At 38.0% G+C, this 20,300-nt stretch overlaps 1 protein-coding gene across 6 annotated transcripts in view; it reads right to left on the reverse strand.

Moving 5' to 3' along the window:
* LOC139989363 (putative receptor-type tyrosine-protein phosphatase mosPTP-1) overlaps window positions 1-20,300 on the reverse strand; it is a 419,667-nt gene that overhangs the window by 39,453 nt on the left and 359,914 nt on the right. For all 6 annotated transcript variants that reach the window (XM_072007638.1, XM_072007639.1, XM_072007637.1 and 3 more), the window contains one exon: window positions 551-732. In XM_072007638.1, coding sequence (XP_071863739.1) covers window positions 551-732 — 182 coding nt within the window. The remainder of the gene's footprint in view (window positions 1-550; window positions 733-20,300) is intronic.

Genomic DNA, 20,300 nt, shown 5'->3' on the forward strand with positions numbered 1-20,300 from the left:
TTAAAGACAATATTAAAAGGTAATAGATATTAGTACGTACAGAATGAAAAAGGCTAAGGAATTTAATGAATAAGTTAAACATACATGAAACGTAAGCTAACGAGTACGATCTTCATATCTATTGTCTTTAGCATTTCCTTATAATATTACGTTATAACATTCATAACACATATACTTTTAAGTTCGAAATTTTTAAGTACAACTAATATTGCGTAGAGAAACAGCGAAAACAATAGATTGCACTCGTAACAAATGTACGTAACAAATGTCAACGTAAAAGTGACAGATTAAGCGTTAAAATCTCACAAGCACAATAGACACTTTTGCCAGGTAAATCTTCTAAAACTTTTCGACTAAAATAAAACTCACGACAAATATCTTGGCATAAACATTCGCTAATTCTCGATCACTCGTCATCCACACGAATTCTCATTCCACCAATACACGATCGAAGTTCAGCTAGGAGCAAGTTTGTGACCAATCGAGGGCGTTCAAGACAGAAGATTAATAGTAGTTCACGGTAGAGGTATAGATATACAGAAAAACATACGTTCTCGAAGGGTGACGGAGTGGAAAGTCTCCTCGCTGGGTTTGCTCCGTCCCATGGCGTTCACTGCCGATACACGAAAGCTGTAGACGGTAAACGGTTGCAGGTTCTCGATGTTATAGGTGGTATCGTTGCTTGGCGTTATGATTTCTTCTGTTGCGTTCCATGCTCCACCTACTCCCGTTCTGAAAACAATCGCCCGTTAGTCGTTAGTACGGTCCGTGTAAATAAGAGCGATGATTTGAGGGGAAAAGCTATCGCTTTGAAAGCTTTTGTTCGCCCTCACGGTTTTGTTTATGGAGTAATTGCACGCGTGTGCGAAAGTTTTGAAATATCCTGCCGTTAGTAAAGCGGGTACGCTGTGCTAAAAATATTCCTTTTATTCCGATAGATTCGGAAAATAAACGATTTCAAAAACCGTCCGTGTCATCGTACGTCTATACCCTATGAATACATCTCTTACGTGCGTTAAGCGTTGAAAGTACAGGCTGTAAAAATAAAATATTTCTCATTATATATACGAGCGAATTACGAGACAGCACTCCGATCATCCAAAATATCGTAACATGTCATGGCAAACGTTGCACGTTTCGCGGTTGATTAGAATTCAATGGATCGTCAACGAGAAACCGACGATTGTATTTAGAAATTAATGGTAGCGACGGATCGCTGACGATCCGGATGTAACGTGCTTGGATCGGATGTAAATCGACTGCGTGGACTGCGCGCGCGATTAATTAATGGCCCCGTGTCGGCTCGCTGTGAACAAACAATACCGTTTTGCTACGACCCACCGGTTCTACCTACCTAAGTTCCGATGACGGAAACATCGTTCGACGTAGAGTAATGAGTGGTCGAAGACGCAACACGCCTGCCTCTGCTGCGAGATTTTACTCTCTCGTACGTTATACGCGATTCTGCTCCTCCCCCGTCTCCTTTATCCCTAATTAATACCATCCATTAATTGTCCCACGACCCGTTTCGGAAAGTTCTCTGGCAACCGAGCTCTCGAGTAATTGCCACAGTTTCCGTTGGGCCGAGTCGGTTTTTTGCCGGCAGCAAGATTCGTTGGCTTCTAAATTCTAAATGGTAACACTATATTCGATACGAATTACCTATCGATTAGATATCGACCGCTGCTTCTTTTCCAAGAAAGTCGAAAAACTCTAAATGTCAAAATTACTAGTATTAATGGTAAATTATTCAATTTTCGGTTGTCGTGTTCACGTTTGAGAAGAATAAGTTAAATTCGCTTGGATTTTGAAGTCTTTGGTACCAGTACATTTGACGTTCAAAATATAAAACGGAAACACATTTGATTTCCACTTCACATTTTTCAGAAAACCAATTTAATTAATTCGTTATTCTGTTGAAGAATACTGGATATTTCATTTGGTTCGTTCTTGCGTTCCTTGTGATACACGATGTCCTAATTGTCCTAATTGAAACCACTATATAACCAGTACATTTTTCCCGAATCTGAGTTTCCTCAAAAAACGTGTACTGCGAATTTCATAACGAGCAATGGCGTTTCTTTTTTTTTTCTATTCTTCGTCGAAACTCGGTTTCGGTTCGACAAGCCATTTGAAATTGTAGAATTTTTAAGCATCGGTTGGTTCCATTCTGTTCATTCTCGGTTATAATGGAAGTAAATTACTCAACTGATATTTCAATAGATTTTGTAAATTTATTTTCTTTTTCCTAGCTTGTTGTTAATGAAAAATTTTCAAGTGGTGCATGCGTTTCATTCCTTTCTCCTCATTTTTATTCTTGGTTTGTTGGGTCACAAAATTATGTTTTTTAGCCATTTAGCACGATCGTTTTTCTCGTCTATGTAACGCGATATATGGTTCCAATTTGGATTTAGTAATTGAAACTGGTACCGCGTTTATTTCAGAAACATGATCATTGAATACGGTCGATGAAACAACGTATTAGTTTCACGGTGTATTTACATTTCCGGTAATTCTGAATACGGTTTATCGAACACTGTACAGAAAGCTATAATGAGAATTTCTCACATTCCTAGTCATTAATGAAATATCAAAACAGGTTAAAAAAATACGTGAAGAGGTCAACAACATTGACAATTCAATATTGTTGATATCTCGACGTGACTGACATTTGCGATTTGGCGCCACTAATAATTCGTTGCCATTAATATCTTGCTTTTAATGTCACTGAATAGGCTGTGGTTCAAAAATATAAAAGTAAAATGTACAAATAAATATATTTAACTAATTTGTTTTCTTTTTACTGATCATACTTCTTGCAAATCTATAAAGGTAATAAATGTTAAAAGTCCACATTATTTTTGTAATATATAACGCAATTGTTAAAATTAACAGACGGAAATGTATTTTTCTTTTTATTTGAATTCCTCTCTTCCGACATTTAAATAAATTCTTTAATTTCTTGTCCAGTTACAGTTCCGTAAATAACGTGAAATCCGCCAGAAATAATCACTCACAAAAATTGTGTATAGTCAATGATAAAGATGACTAGTATAAAACGTAATACAAATATAGCAGCATGATCGCTCCATTTTTATTATTGCCATTTTAATCGTTATTTTAGCGATTTATAAAACTTTATTATGTCATACAACTTGATGCATGTGTTTTTGGTATTGTTCGCAAGAAAAATATTCAATGATTTTGTCGGCTGGCACAGGTAAATTGTTTAAACGGTTGAATCAAGAACCTGATGTTTTTACAATAGATTTATTTGGCAATACGTTCAGCTATCTGTTATGTTTAAAAGTTGTTTCTCAAAACAGTAGACGCGGAGAGAAGCAGCGAGGAAAATGGGATAATACGCGGGCTATTTTAAAATCTTTTTTCAGCACAATCCCTTTGCTCGTTTTACATGTCGCGAATCGTTCGATTCGCCTCTCTAATTCCAAAAATCAGCGGGACACAGAGAGATGAGAAATCGCGTATAAAAATTATTTCCAATCCCGCAGCGTGACGATTCCCGCGGGAATGGCGCGAAAATAAAGCCGATAACTCGTTTCCAATTAACGTCACTTGCTCATCGTTTATTCGGCTCTTCGATTTGCTTATCGTTTGTACAAGCAGATCATTTCAATTTTGGTCACGCTCGGGACACGATCATTCACTGGCTTTTCCAACGCGGGCGAAATCGATATCGTTGTACCCGCGTCGATTTAAATTCACCCCGACTATTTTCCCCTTCGACTCACCCTCCCATCCGCTCGTTATTAGATCCGCGTTTACCGGCACGACTGTGTATCGATTTCGAATCTATCGCAGTCTAGTTGTCTCGGCAAAGGAAAAATGGAAATTCGATAAGTCAACTGTTCTTCCCGTCTCGTGTACGAATTGAAGGGAGTGGGACGAATTCGTGAAAAAAGATCACGCAAACTTGAAAACTCGGAATTCGTTTCATTTTGAAAGTCTGTGTCCGCCGCCACTGAAAACGACAGTTCGCCCGTTCAGTTCTGCCAAACTCTCTGCTTTTCCAGCCGACGAAAAGTTTTACCCTCGAAGGGATACGGGCGGCGTTTCCCAAGAAACGAGTCACCGTATCAGAAATTTTGATTCGTCGCTCGTTCCCAGCGTGGCCTTCCCCGTGCCCCAAAAATAAATCGTCGTCTTCTAACTTTTCGATCAACGAGCACCGTCCATAAGAGGGAAATATCGTCGTATGAGACAGAGGGCATTCGTTTTTCCTAGGAACGGATTCAAGTTTCCACAGCTTGTGTGACCATTTTTCTATCGTGTTATGTGGGCATGATCAGTAGAATTATCTTGCAAATACTCTTTTGATTCGAGCTCGGTGGCGGAACTTTTACAGTATCCATTGCCACCCGAATAGAAAGAGAGACTACTCTCGTGAATATCTCTTCGTCCCTTTTTTTCTCCCCTTCTTTTTGCCCCTTTGATCTCAATCGGGAATGAAGTTGTCGATTTTATTTCAAACAAGAGAGGAAAAAAAAAAAAAGAAATAGGAAACGATAGAGAGGGGAACAGGGACAGGAGTAACGTTTCGTTGGAATTACTCGGTTAAATCCAGATTTGCAACGGTCGCAAAACAGGAATCGATATTATAGTACGTATTGCGTTATTTCTCCGCAATCCAGAGTTATCGAGCTGTCCGGTCTTTACGAGGATCGTGTCGCGCGACTCGACATTGCGTGTGCGGAAACTTCGTGTGCAGGCTATGTACCGCGGGCGAAAATAACACCGTGACTGGGCTTCGAGCGTGATTATCATAACGACGACTCGACGAGACGCGACGTGAAACCGGCCTCTGCAACCTGTTTGATTCCATCGATTTCAGAGAGCTTTTTTTTCTTCACCAGTTTTCTTTCACTCACTCTCTCATTCTCTCTCTCTCTCTCTATCTATCTATTTATCTATCTCGTTCTCACTTCCTCCGAGCCATTGCCTGGCAGTGCATCGAACCGTTAGAACAGCTTCGACGACAGAGAAACCTTTCAACGACAGACGTCGATATTAAAAATGACCGATATCTGTCTCCCCTCGAAAAAGTCGGAATATCCGGCTGTTTTCGACCAGCGTAATACCATGATTGGCCATTGAACGTACGCTCATGCGAGCGGAAAATTGTATACCGTGAACAGCTAGTATTAGATGCTTGTTGCGGATTTCGAACCGATCGAAACATCACATCGTGTAATACGACCAAATGAATTTCTATTTCATACGGTTGCCACATCTGGGGTCGTCGTCCTGTGACACGCATTTTATGTATGAAACATCGAGGCCAGTGAAAATCTATCTTTCCCTGTGTTGAAATGAATTATTCGCGATCGAAGATTGAACAGAGATTTCGCTTTGTTTGCCGTTCACCGCAATCCGCGGAATGAAAAACGCCGAATGCCGCGCACGAGAATTTTAATAGAAATAACGATAAAAGGGACTGCAAAATGGAAGAATTTCCCCGTTTTTTCGAGGGAACAGGATGGGACGATCTAACTTTACCTACCGATAAATTGCGAATTTCTTTCAGACATATCGCCTTTTATTTCGATCAGTGTGGATAATGGAAAAAGCATTTTACGCAATTATCAACGACGAGGATTTTGTTCGCGTTTAAATTTTCCCGCGGAGAATGTTTCACGAATTTTGTTATCCAGGCTCAACCGAGTTTCTCTTTCGCTTCTTTTTTTTTTTTTTTTTATGCCTTTTAATTTCCAACGCGGCCATTTGAATCCGCGCCGATATCGCCCTAAAATTGTAAACGCCCGAGATAACGAAGAGTTTTCATGGTCGAACGTGACCGAACTATGAAATTGAATAACTGTGAAAGGACGATCTTTCAAATTTTGAGATCAAAACGTTTCAACGCCGAAAGTATGAAATGTCGCGCTTGCCTTTCGGTTTCATATATCGTTTTGGGAATGTCATTCCTTTTTTAACAATTCAAAAAGAACCAAGGAGTTATACTTAAATCACGTCGTCTATGATCAATTGCGTACTTTCTTTTAAATTATTGGCGATATAAAATCCATTTCAATAAATTGAATGCTTCAATATAATTTCATCCCAGAGTTTACTTTAGGCAAATACACATATACAGTTAATAGATATTGATCGCTGTTAAATCTTAATTGAAAATCGTTAATATCAATTAGCATAAACAAAAGAGCAATACGTAATTTATTGGAGGCGAATTAAAATTGGCGTGTAGAGACATTTCAGTAAAATGATTGAAATGTGCGTTTCTATTCATGTTTTAAAAGTTTATACAAATATTATCAAGTGTCAGGTATTCATTAGAGATAAACATTATAGTAATATGAGTACAATACCGCTTGTAAGCATCCAGACTCTTGCTTATTTTTGAAAAGACGTAATTTAATTCATTAATTGAAGTTCAATTGCATTCCGTATCATCATTTCGTCGTTATAACATGATAAAATCGATTTTCAGAAGATTAATAGATGTTCACTGAAATATTGGCATCTGTAAACGTGAGACAAGTTACAACACAATTTGCAAAATCAGCAATTTACTCAATTAGCAAAATTCACAATAACATATTCTTGAAACGTTATTTATCCCCAGATTATCTACATACATAGTCTCTAAAATAGAGATAAGATAAGTATTTCTAAACTTATATCGTAATTAATTCAAGCAATAATATTTGAAACATATCGAGGAATCACTTTCCAAATTGTAATATATTGTCGGCCAATTCCTAAATAAATAATTCAAATTTATTATTTGATGATCCTATAAGAAGGTTCCAAGTATTGTTTCTAGCCATTGCTTTCTCAATAATTTATATGTTTTTATAAATCGATTAAAATATGCAAATACATATAGACAGCGGTGTATCCACGAACGAATCTGTATTTTATTCAAGCATTGTTATTTATGCAGGATATAAAAAGTTCTCGTATTATAAGAGTTAAACACCTTCATAGAGAGGACGTTTCGGAAAACCTTTCATCCAGGTGTATTCATGCCAGACACCCGCGGGACAGATCTCACGCAATCTCATCGCATTACGGCCAAAACAAAAGGGGCTGGCACGGACTAAGTGTAACAAGAAAAAAGAAGAATAGCATGGCGCACAGTATGTTTACGCTTTTACAATTCAAACGTCCGTCCTGTGGCTCGCGTTACGACGAAATCAACGATCCTCCCCTACCTACGCTGTGTCTTCTTTTTTATTTTTCGCCTCGCTTCCCCGTCGTAATACTCTCGCCGTTATTAAATCATTTCACGGACGAAACGATCCATAAAAATAAAACTCGATATATATCGAGATACAACGGGGGTGGTTACGAGCGCACTATATCATCATTGACAACCATCTTGTAAAAATAAACTGTCCCGTGAGCACCACCGCACGTAATTCACTTCTGTGACGCGTTGACGCCGGGCCGTCTGTCCTCTCGTCACTCTCGCGCCAGACTGAAATTTTTTTAACAATTCCCCATTTGTCTTGCGTACCGTTTTACCGTGTTTAGTAACTTTCGTTTTCGTTACAGATTATCAAGGAAAATTTAAAGATATTTTAGGGAATACTTTAACCTCCTTATTGGAATTTTAAAATTATATTGAAATTGTAATTAGAATATATACAGTGGTAGAAATATTTGCACGCATTTTTATCTTCCAATAAGGCGTTTTCTTGACAGAAATATACATTTCATTTTCTTTGTAGTTATAGGAAAGTACTATTATCAATACAACTATTATTATACACATTATCATACTAGTCTACATGTACTACATTAGTACAACTCTACTACAATTGATGAACCCACAATGTTTTGTAAGACGCGAATAATCTTTCGCTGTTTATCTATTTAACTGTTACGTTAATTTAACTCAATTAATATCGATAACCTGCATAACTAACGTTATTATGACTTACGATATTTTTTACTCCTGGTTCCCACGTATCAAAAGGTGGAACGAAAAGTGAGTTATTTCCATTACGTCTAAATTAAGGTTATCGCTTGACAAACGTATCTATACAGTGACGGGGTCACTTAGAGCATGTAAAGGCGCGACAGCCACGTGAGCTGGAAACAGGCTACCTCTGTCGTGAATGTATTCCACTTGCCGAAGTTCGGTTAACGAGCAAATCACGTTACACGTGATATCGCGTTCTGAGAACACTATCTACGAGGGTTAGCCGTGCTACATTAGCTCAGGCTCGCGCAATTAATTAAGTTACAAGCGGTTTAATGGGGATCTAGTTATCTCTTTGATTGGCCCACTTCCGCTCGTGCCCGCCGAATTTCTCTGGTGCACTTATTTCCGGTTTCCACCTTCTACGAGAAGGAGGAGATGACCCTACCTCGCTATCCTGCGACTTCGTGAAACAAAGAGAACGCGCCGGGAAACTGGGTCGTCTCAGAGATAGAGAGAGCTCTGTAAATGATCTCAATTATATTCTTAGTTAACCGGGGGAATGAGCTTCCAGTTTCACTATACGCCCTCTTTTACTACGAGCTACTGTAACTTGCCGCATACAAAATATCATTTTCTCGTGTAAAACGCACGTTTAAACGCACATAATTTCTTCAAAAAATTAACTATCACATTATAAATTTCTAGGTATGATTTAAGCGTGATTGCGAAGTAAGAAAATTCTCCGAATTAGTCAGTGATCCATTAAGCAAACTCCTGTTAATCAAATCCATGTATGTTGACTTTTATTATACATATTGGCAAAAGAAAGATTTTATGTGCGATTGAATTTATTTGTCTCCAATAGTTCTAGTTTAATTTATAGTTCTAGTTCTAAGACTTATTGCCCCGAAATTAATTCATTCTCCGAAGAACTAATATTTTTCTTTTATTACGAGCTACCAGTATACAGAATAATGTTTTCTCTTGTAGCACTTTGACCACATGTAGTTCCTTCAAAGCACTAACTTGCTACGTTGTTATAAATTTCTAAACATCGTCTAGTTGATCGTAAAGTACAAAATTCTCCGTTGGGAAGAAAGTTTCCTTAATAAAATGAAATTTGATAAAACCCAGGTCAATAAAATATCCAATCCATTAAACGAATTTCTGTTAATTAAATCCATGTGTCTGATGAATTGTTACTAGTTGTTGTTAGTAGTAGTTACTAGAATAATAATGCTACGTAGGCAGTGAGATGAATCAATGAATATCTATTAATATTATATATATATTATATATTATATTATTTCTATTATATTATATATATTATGAATTTATATATATTCTATTATATTATATATTTCTATTATATGAAACAAAATTTACTTGCCTCTTAATAGGGACAAATAAAGTTTTTACTAATTTCATAATTTTTTAGATTCTCAAAACGGTTTATTATTATTAAAATATTGTCTATTGTTTGGAGGAAATAGAAATAAATGTTTATTATTTGAGAGAATGAAAATTAATGTAAACGTAAGATCATAGATCTCATTTACATCTTATATCGAATATTTCTCATGGCAGTCGCCAGAAAGCTATCAAGTTTAAACTCTCGAGAATTTTAAATTTTCATCAACGTCGTTTCGACTTACCATATCATTCTAATATGTATTTACAACACAGTCGCGTTGGCTCAAAGGAACATCAATTGGATTTTACGCGCAGTAAATTATAAATCGCAAAGCGATATTCGCATGCCTTGGTAATTATCGTTGAAAGACGAAATAACTAGTGTTTTGATTGACTTTGACCGGGAACCGAGCTACCGTTTTGAAATTTGCGAATTTCAATCGCGTTCCAAACGAATTTCAGCGACTCGCTGAAAACGCGTCGGTTTTGAAACGCGTTCGACGTGCAATCTCGATTAATAACGTTCTATGAAATGGCTGATAGGAACGTTGTTTTTGCCAGCTCCGTTTACTTTCGTCCACGTTTAACCGTTAAAACCGCGTTGAGACTGACTGACTGACGTCGGATAATTATTTCGATTAAACGGACGGCGTCGAGGCGCACAAGGGAATCGTTTGAAAACATGACATCTCATTAATTACATAGTGCACAGGTACTATTAAAATTGCAAACGTTCCGCGTCAAGCAACACCCACAGCACAGAGGGAGCGAGATATAACTATCGAAATCAGCTCTTTTTTATCGCTGTACGTGAACATATTTACGCGTAAATACGAAGTTAAAAAGAAGGGAACAAGCTTTAATTTACCCTGCATTGTATATACGTCTGACGGTATTTCTTTTTGCTTGCTATGTATTCCGCTGTCCCTCGTTTCCTACCTTTTCGCTTGCTAATTAAATACATTTTTACCATAATACCATGTTAACAAGGGACAGGTTTTTTTTTTCTATGATATTTTAAGGGTGTCTTTTCCATGGTATTTTAAGGGTGACATGTCCTCGACACAGAGCCTATTGTTTACCCAAGAATTATCCGCAACTTTGAAAGGATAGCAATGACGCACGTAGGGATCCGAAACCGGGACGACGTACTGCTACCAAGCTCGATCTCGAGGCTCGTCACGGTACCTGTCAGGGATTTGTGGATCTTGTTGCCGGTGGTATACGTGGTAACCGTACCCAGGGAGATAGCAGACCGATGCGTTGATCTCTCTCTGCATAGTGTACTGTCCACTGCGAGCACGACCGCTGTTTATGCCAGCTTGGAATAGTAAATTGGACCGTATTATCTGGTCGACTGCGTATCGCATCTCTACCTCCTGTTCGAACGAATCGGCGGAACGTCAATGATAATCCTAGGGTTGGTTCTAATTTTGAATAATGCACGCGCCACGTTCGTCCGCGCATCTGTCCTCTAGAATGCGTCAAATTTGCTCGGAACGCTTTTGCAATTAAGAAATTGATTTGGTGAATGATGTAAGTGGTAAAAAAAATTTTAAAAAAGGGACTTTTTTAGCACGAAGAATGTATATTTTACACGGAATACGGTGAAGAAAGTTAGAAGTGTTTAAAATAGTTTGCTTAGCTTCTAGAGCTGCAAACGAATAAATTTAACTAGTACGAGTTTGTTTTGACTTTAAATTTGTACAGATGGTATATGCTTCAATGTCGTTTGACTGGCGAATGAACAATTCAGAGGTGAAACTGATCAACTCCATCTTTTTTTTATAGATCTCTGGATTTCATTATCTGGGCACATGACCAACTTCTCAAGAAATAAATGAACGAATTTTATAACTTTACTTGTCGCGAAATGTATGGCATTGAATAGATAACAATATCTGTGAGACACCACTTTCCTATATTTTTCAATTTACGGATTTATATCAATTCGTACGCTATATTTTTGACTAACTGAAATAATGTAAATGGTAAAATTGACAGAAACGCGCTTTACGTTTTTATCGTTAAATCTTCACTTCCGACACTTATGCACTCATCTCGTTTACCATATTAACTCTTCAAAGTTGCTACCGAATGGTTTTCCTGTTCACCTTTCGGCTTTCTCTTTCTCCGTTAAATTTTCTCGACAAATCTCGCATAGAATGAAAGAAGCGACTGGTGAAATACAGAAAAAGATTGCACAGTTTATCGAGAGAGATCTGTTCCGGGGGTCCGGCAGAGTGGCAATTCCGAAGGTTTGTGAATTTATGTTCCACTTTTTACACGCCCCCGCGCACACCCATCAACATAAATTTCACCGGCGGATCTGCCGTAACGGCTACGAATCATACGGAGACCGACAACGGTTGGGTTCGTTCAACATCCGAATTAAAAATACTGTAATTCGTTGTCTGGGCCGCACGACGGATTTTATAAATCAATGGGTCAGAAATATTCTCAATAAAACGACGAGATGCTTTTCCATTCGAGGGTGTCTCCGATAGAGGTAACCTACAAATCGCGATCGACAGGGGAATTAAAATCTCTTACATGCTGACGATACATTAGAATATTACTTATATGTATTAGCTTACAAATTGTTACAGTTCAGATTATAACACAATGTATGAAGTTTCGTACATTTCTATCATTATTGATACAAAACAATAGGTTTCGAAAATTTACTTTGAAATATGTTTCTTTTTTGTTTTTATTAGAAATTAAAATCCTTTCGCAATATTTCAGTATTTCACTGGAAAATGAAAAAATCTAACCCTATAGTGAAAAAGTGGCTAGATTTTAAATTCATGTAAAAATTTAGATACGAGAGAAATGTTAGGAAGCTTCACATATGTGGAAGTTTCATTGTTTATTACACACGGTAGTATTTTTTGCTTGTACCCTAGGTTTTGCTTCATATTGTTGTATTTTTGAAACCATTTTCTGTTAGAATCAATTTCCACAGGGTAACAATTGTTTTGTACACTTTATGCGTCGAAGGTAATTGGTAGAAACAAAAATAACATTACTTGTTGGTATCATTATATACATTTATACTGTGACGTTTGTAACAAATATTTATATAGAGTATGAATTATTAAAGTAATTTTCAATCTGAAATAAACCAGAAAATGACAATATAATTTTGGATTTAGCATTTACTGATTTAGTAAGTCCCAGATTACAAGCCATTAATTCTGCAAATGCTAAATCTATATGTATAATACGTATAATATCACAATCACATTAATGCCACACCAAAGATCTATATATCTCAAATCTCTTCGTTCGATTGTTGGTCGCCAATCATATCTTATTATTTTCGATGCATTGACAATAGTCATTTCCGTAAATGTTTCGTTTCTGTTCCTTAATAGCTCGACCTTTACCTATTCCAAAAGTCTTTGTATAATATCTTCTTCTATCTTAGTTATTGTAATTATAGTACTCAGTAGTATAGTGCAGTACATAGTACTCAGTAGTATAGTGCAGTACATAGTACTCATAGTAATCATTGTGGTACTCATATGTAAAACTTTAGTACTCTAAGGCGCAGAGTCTTCTAGTACTTTAATGTCCCAGTACACAGTGAGTGACAATGAGTTTATGAATATTTGAATATGAGAGACTTGCGATGTTTAGATGGATTCCGAGCAGCCAGAACCGCGCGGAAACAAGCACGATGTAATTACAAATTGTTGAAGTGATCAACACTTCTAAGAAAACTCTACATCTGGTCTTCAGCTTTCAAGCGCCGAAGTCATCAATAGCGCATAGACAAAAGAATGCGTCAACGACAGACCATAAGCGGCACACGTGCGACGTTGGCTTCAGCGTTCTTTTAGTCTCAGGATAATATTGCTAGCGTGCGGATCTGGACCAGCTTACATATATTCCACACTTTGTACTTTACATTCACAATAAATATATCACTTACAATACCTTACAATTTACCCACGCATTTCTTTAATTCCACAAACATCGCATAACCATAACACGAATAAATCGAGTTGCAGAGATGCTGGCTGAAAACCAACCGATATTCGAATGAGCTTTTCGACCACGAATTCAGGCCTCAAGCAATTAAGCCAGCGCTACACGGATGAAGAAGAAAGGACAAAAACAAGATATCTATGTACATATAAGTCGAATATTGGAATAAGTAATTAATATAATTAGACAACGACTTGGTACGCTGGCTTTCGAATAAAGCTACATGACAAAAGTAAAAAGTGTTTCACTCGCGACTGCACGTATCAACCAGAATCCAACACGGTGAAAAAATAAAAATCTTGTTGATTCGGCAGCGTGCGCGTGTTGCTGCGTATGCATGAAGGCATCGATTCACCCCTGGAATCCTGTTAGTTTTGTTCGATGGGCTTAAAAAGAATCGAAGCCGCGCGTGTTTCCCGTCAGTTATTCCCCGTTACCGATTGATTCTTTTTACGCGTCGCGATAATTGTCCGTGTCTGTGGTCGCGCTCGAATCCGTCAGCCATCGTATGGGTTTCGTTTTCGAACGTGGCCGAAACTATTCGCACCCTTGAAATCAGAACTCCTCCAGTGGCGTGACAGAAATGATAGGTAGACAGAGAAAAACTCGTACGGAAAAATCCAATCTAAACCGAGCATCCACGCGTCGAATTGGCGCCATGGCGCCTACGGTTGTTAAGAGAACCGACTAGTTTCGTTCGATAGGCTGTGGATGGAATTCGTTAACGAGGATCGTTGCGGATAACCGACGCCTTCTTCTCATCCGATCCAGCCCAAGGCTACATTCTATCCTTTCGAGAAGTTGTTTCGTCAGCTGTTGTTTCTCCGCGGGAATAATTGCCCTCGCCTAAGGGTAGATTTCGTGAGACCCTCTTTGTTCACCATCCCCTGTTTTTCCATCCTCGATTGTCTTCAACCACGAATAATATGAAATTCGTTTTAATGAATTTTCGATCGAACCGATTAAATAGGTTGCGAGCTATTAAATCTGCGAGAAGCCAAAAGGAATGACGCAGTACGTCGCGATCGAAAATTGAACCTTCGCATTTTAAGGTTAAATTCCTATCGTCGTAACACCGTTATTCTGGTGGTTATAACAGGAACGTATATTTTTATATAGCGTGAACGCGATCGGAAAGATCGCAGTTTGATGGAAAAACAACGCGGGACCAGCCGCTGTAATTTTGACGGAATTCATTGGGCACGAGCGTTAAATTACTCGGCTCTACATAATACGAATAACTCGTGGATGCGTTACATTATTGCGTGGAAACGAGGTTTTGCGGGATTGTCCGTGTTCCAATGCACCGGCCAGTTTCTGTAATATTTACGGTCCGGCGAGTGTAGTAATGTTCGCTTAATTGTCGGGCGCTTGCGTACGCGTCAGAACTGTTGTCGAGGGAGACAGGTATTCTAAGAATCGTCGGCTATTATTACTGTTATGCCTTTTGAATTCAATTGTTTCTTGAATGAGTTGAAAACGTGGCCGAGGAACGTCGAGTGAGATTAAAATAGAGAGAAAGAGTGAAATGACCATTTTGTATGTGTATCTCAGTTACATTACGAATAAATAGCTGTTCCCTCAACTCATAAATAATTGTGATGTGTTGGTTCAGTTATCCGAACGTGAAAGCTTGAAATTATTACAATCAAAAAGATTGCAATTTATTTTGTACTGTGCTCATTGTGGTTATTGAGGCACAATAATGCTTATGTTTTATATTCTCCTGTTTCATTTTATATTGTCTGTGTATATAATTCAAAATCACTTGTTCGAAAAAGCTCGATAATTTCATTAAAATACCACGATTATAAAGCGGAATATGTTAACATGTATTAAAATTTCATTATCTTATTTCAGTGAGTTATTCAATGTCTAGCGTTTCAGGCAGAAAATGCAATTAACACATCGATACCGTTTCGAGTTATTTTCGATCAACAGTCAGTCATTTTTTTCTATCATTAAAGAATTTGCATCGTTGTGTTTTATGACTGCAGCAGGACGCTAACTTTGGTTACTGTATTGTAAAATAATTGCAAATAAAGAGATTCACTGACTTTTTTTGAAAAAATTACAATTTTATAACCTTAACTTTACATATTGGAATATATTTTAATAAATTTTGGCGGAATATGTTATATATTTAAAATACGCGAAAATTAAGCCAAACATGAAAAATCCCAATGTGATGTATCGTAGTCCGAAAAAGATATGCTATTCCAGTATTAATACACGTGTTTTTTCGTTTTAATATCATGGCATAATTATATTCCAAAGAATTAAATATATTTCTAAAGAATTATAAATCTCTATCTTTGTCCAAACTAGAAAGAGACCAACGACAAAATTCGAAGATCGTATTTAGGAGTACGGTTAAGACGAACAGTAAAAGAAACATTTCTAGTTGTTTGGTCAACGCTTTGAAATTCCGCTTGAAGTTTCGAGGAGAATTAATTTCGACGAAACCCCTATAACGCTATTAAATACTGTGTACATAAGATAGAAAGTGTACGGCCATGAATTTCGTATAGAGCACTTGGTACTCAAACTTGGACGTTCGGTTCCCTTCCTATCTTCGAACGACGAAGGGAAACCAATTCGAATCTGCCATATGCAAAATCTCCAATGGCAGGAGAGATAGCGATTACGCTTGCCTCGTTATAGCGCAACCATGTGCGCGTCATGATGCGTCGCCCGTTGTTCTTGACCGACCGGAAGTGTGCGGGACGCCACATCAAATGTGGACTAGCTGCGTGCTATAACTGGTCGAAACACGGGGTTCTCGGGACGAGCCGCTATCTCGACCTCCGTTTCGCATCTGCTCTAATAACGTATGGTAACGACGAACCAGCAAATTCGTGTGTAACTCGTGTACGTACACGCTCGTGCTCCCTCGTGGCGTGTGTTTACGCCCGCGTATGCCCTCCGCCAGTTACCAACGTGATTTACGTTCTGAGCACGACGATACGTCAGCAAACGACAGGAACGATGCGACGCGTTACACATTTTTCCTGTCGTATCATGGGCAGAAAAAATCGATGGGAGAGACGATAGATACAAGTAGATACACAATCGTTTCACGAATTTGCGAATTCGGTCTAACATCATTTTTCAGCTACATCGAATTTCCTGCTTTTTATAACCTACAGTTACTCACAAAAACATTCGAACACTTGTAGAAACCTTTTACGAATATACAATATTATGTTTATTATATAAAACTTCTCAAAATTTCACTATCACTATAATGAAATGCAACTATTATAAATTATATTGATAAAATTTAAATCTCTATGTATCTAAACTTGCCGGAAAGGGGGCAGACAGTTTATATTATTGGAGTTCATATAATAGAAATTCACTTATTTTCGGCCTTATTTCGTCTATTATTTTTCGTTCAAATAACGCACGAGGAGCTCCAAATAAATGTCCAATAATGTTCAAATAAATTAAAAAGTCTGTTACTGGGACACTAACTAAAATTTCGTTTCAATAAATGAAGCTTTACTGTAATGAAATTTGAAACTGTTTTGTGTAACACATACTGTATACATACATAGCACATTTCTTTAAGTATTCAAATATTTTCGTGAACTACTGTACGAAAATCCTAGGGAAAAAATAGAACGAATCCATTTTTTAGCACATCGCTTTATTTCTATTAAAAATAAAAACCATACGTTACATAGGAAAAAAAATTCGGTGTGCCTGAAAACGAAGTTCAACTGTCGAATTTTGCTACACGAGCATGTTTCGTTCAGTTTCTTCGGATTGGAGGGATCGATTAACGGGGAACGAACTCGTTGCACCGGACGGGACGCAATTAGAGCTGATACGCGTGTAATTAGCAGGAACGGCGAAACGGGCCGGTTCACGGTGACATTTTGAAGATTTGAGATTAACGGTGGACGTGATGCGTAAACCGGCTCGGACCGGGGAAATTGAAGCGCCGCTCCGCTGTTCGTTTGACTTGTAAATTGCTGAAAGCACCGGTCACGTTCGAGCCGCCCCTTTTTTGCCACGTGAAACGATCGCGACACGACAAAGCGCCAACGGATCAAAATAATGAAACGAAAAATGAAACGTAACGCGTACCGCGCTCGACCTAGAAATCTCCCCTTTGTTTTGTGCACGATGCCGCCGTCGTTTCGTGTTCGACGTGAAAATAATTATTTAATATTTAAGCCCATGGTATCCTGCGTAAACGCTTCCACTCTGTTCCGCTGGTAACATGGCGCCGCTTGCATTTTTAATTTCTCATACGGCGCTTTCAGTTGATCATGCGTCGACCTACGAGTACAAAGGGAGACTCGAAACGTACCAAGGAATAATTGCGTCCCTTTGTGCCTCTGTTTTTCCGCGATTTTGCATCGTTGCTCGACGTTTAATCGTTTGATCGTACGTTCCGCTAAATCACAGGACGAAACTATATTGCATATGAATGAACTTTGTTATTATCAGAGTTTTTTTTTTTTATAAACATATAAATGTACATTTTAGAAATATAAACGTATTCGTTCAACGATCAGAAATTATATGTAATGTATACAGTCTCAGAATAGCTTCCATTTTTTTCTTCTAAATTATTTGGTTTAACGCTCGTCCATCGTTGACGAGTTCTCTAAGCAATGTGATACTGTCATGGAGAAATAGTACGTTATTACAAGCGTCTACGAGGGGTGGAAGGTATTCCAATTCCCTTACGGAATCACCTGAAGTGGATAGAAAAGTTGTCAGGCGTGCCTTGTCCAACAATTTGGTCACGAGCCTATTATTCGGCTCTTATTCAATCTTATGGGCCGTGCCTGAATAAATCGGCATCGTTTCCTCGTGAATCGCCGACTCTACATCTTTCTTTCTTCCCATTTCACAGCCCTGCCCTTCCTCTCACCCTCTCCGCCTACGCCGTTTCTCGTCGCTCTACCTGCAGAATGCAACCGATTCAATTCGAAGTGGCTTCCGAGAGTGGAAGTAGCTCTTCGAGATATATTAAGGACCTTCAAGGAAGTTGATCGAACTCTCCTCCCTTCGACTGCCTAAAATGATCTGCTAGAACGTCAAAGCCGGGATGGAGGCTCAAAGGGAGGAGAGATTGGCTCAAGACGCGTCGTCTGACGCGAGTATCGGTGATAACTTGGGTACTCTGATCGATGAATTAAAGGAGAAACGAACTAGAATGGACCGAACTCTGAGATTATCGGTAACCGTCCTTCTTCAAGCTGTGCTTAGACGAGAGGAAAATTAGGGAAACGATCTTTCTTCTCCACTAGAAACCCTACCCGACTGAAATTGATTAACATGTTCGCTGCATAGGACGCGACGTTCCAATTATCTAATTGATTCATCTATTATTTGTAAATAATGATGCTTCGTAGACTCGTCAATTCAACTAATGATTCAACCGTCTACTGATTTTAGAATCTCAGTATGTATCTCGAATCGGCTATCACGCATCACTGTTTCACTCTATCTGTCGATCCATTTCTTATCATGCTAGATCCTTGGTATAGATTTTCCCTTTTTAAACTGTTCAAATACCTCGCGGTGAATATTAAAGGATGAAATATCGTAGTGTCTCATAAAAGTATTTAAACACTTACCATAGGAAACTTTCACGTATGCGACGATAAAATGTTTCTATAAGTGTTCGAATGCTTATGTGGATCGTACTATGTATTTCTAATATTTCTATTAGATTTATTATATAACCTACAATATATCGTTTAGCTAAACAGCTATGTAAACCACGTCGCTGCTAATAATTAAACTTGTCTGTAGGGTGTACCATTATTCTGATATATCGAGATAAATCGCTTGCCCTCATTCTCCTCTGAAGCTTTATCTTCCCCATTTAAAGGTCTAGTATATGCATCGTTGTTTCTGTTCGTAGGAAAATCAAAGTAGAGGAAATCTCTGTGTTATGAGAATATTTCATTAGCCGGTTCGTTGATTGCGGTAGTGTGTTTTTAGCGTTACAATAACGCAGAATGGCGATGGTGTTATTAAGCATCATAATTTTTCGTTTATCGACGCTGGCCGAAAGCAGAGTAAAAATGAATTCGCAAAAAGTTTTCTGCATCGGAGAACTTTTATTCGTTTTCTAGCAACTGATCTCCGTCGATAGACAACCGCTTTCCCTCTTTGTCAACCGCTTTCTCCTTTTCCAAATTGCGACCGCTGCACCGACCGAAAAAGGTCTACCTCTCTGATCCTGACCGCTCATTTAGCAGAACATCATATCTGATACCGACAAATTAGAGATCAACCCTTAATCGCGAACAGCTTTCTCCCTCTACATGGTTTACAAAGGGAAGGCATAAAAGGACTGCCTGTCCTTTGGCGGTAGCTTCTATTTAAAAGTGCCAGATCACATCGAAGTTATAGGATTGATTTTTGTAACATTAAGTTACTAAGTCGAACCTTTATTATGGAGTAACCAATTAAATGGATCAAGACATTCACTGCTAAGAAATACAGTCGGTCACCCCATAAATTGTATGATACATTTTTTTATATGAAGTCTTTTTATTTCAATAATGTCTGTTCCAATATATATATACTCTATTGATTTTGAAAATGCAGACAACCTGCTAGATCGAAAGATATAAAAATAGCTTATAAGTCGACGAAGTTTTGAAAAATATCAAAAATACGATTCTAACGAGAAGCGATATTTTAGTATCTTCAATAATTTAGTATTACGATAGAGAGTATTTTTAAAATTATAAAGTGGATGAGATAATACGAGTTCAGCTCCAAAAATAAAGAAGGTAATTTTGGTAACAAGTATTTTAAAATTGCTCCCTCATAAAAAATGAAATATATAACTTAGAGTTCTTCTCTTGTAGTCTTTAAGTGCGTAACCATGTTGCACTAAAAAATCTCTCAACAAAGAAGAGTATATCACGGTGACAAAATCCGGTAGAAATTCGTAAATCACGAGTCCTTTCAACGCGTATGATTTTTCTATACATCTTTC

This window comes from Bombus fervidus, chromosome 7, assembly GCF_041682495.2.
Source record: "Bombus fervidus isolate BK054 chromosome 7, iyBomFerv1, whole genome shotgun sequence".
In the NCBI taxonomy this organism is placed as follows: domain Eukaryota; kingdom Metazoa; phylum Arthropoda; class Insecta; order Hymenoptera; family Apidae; genus Bombus; species Bombus fervidus.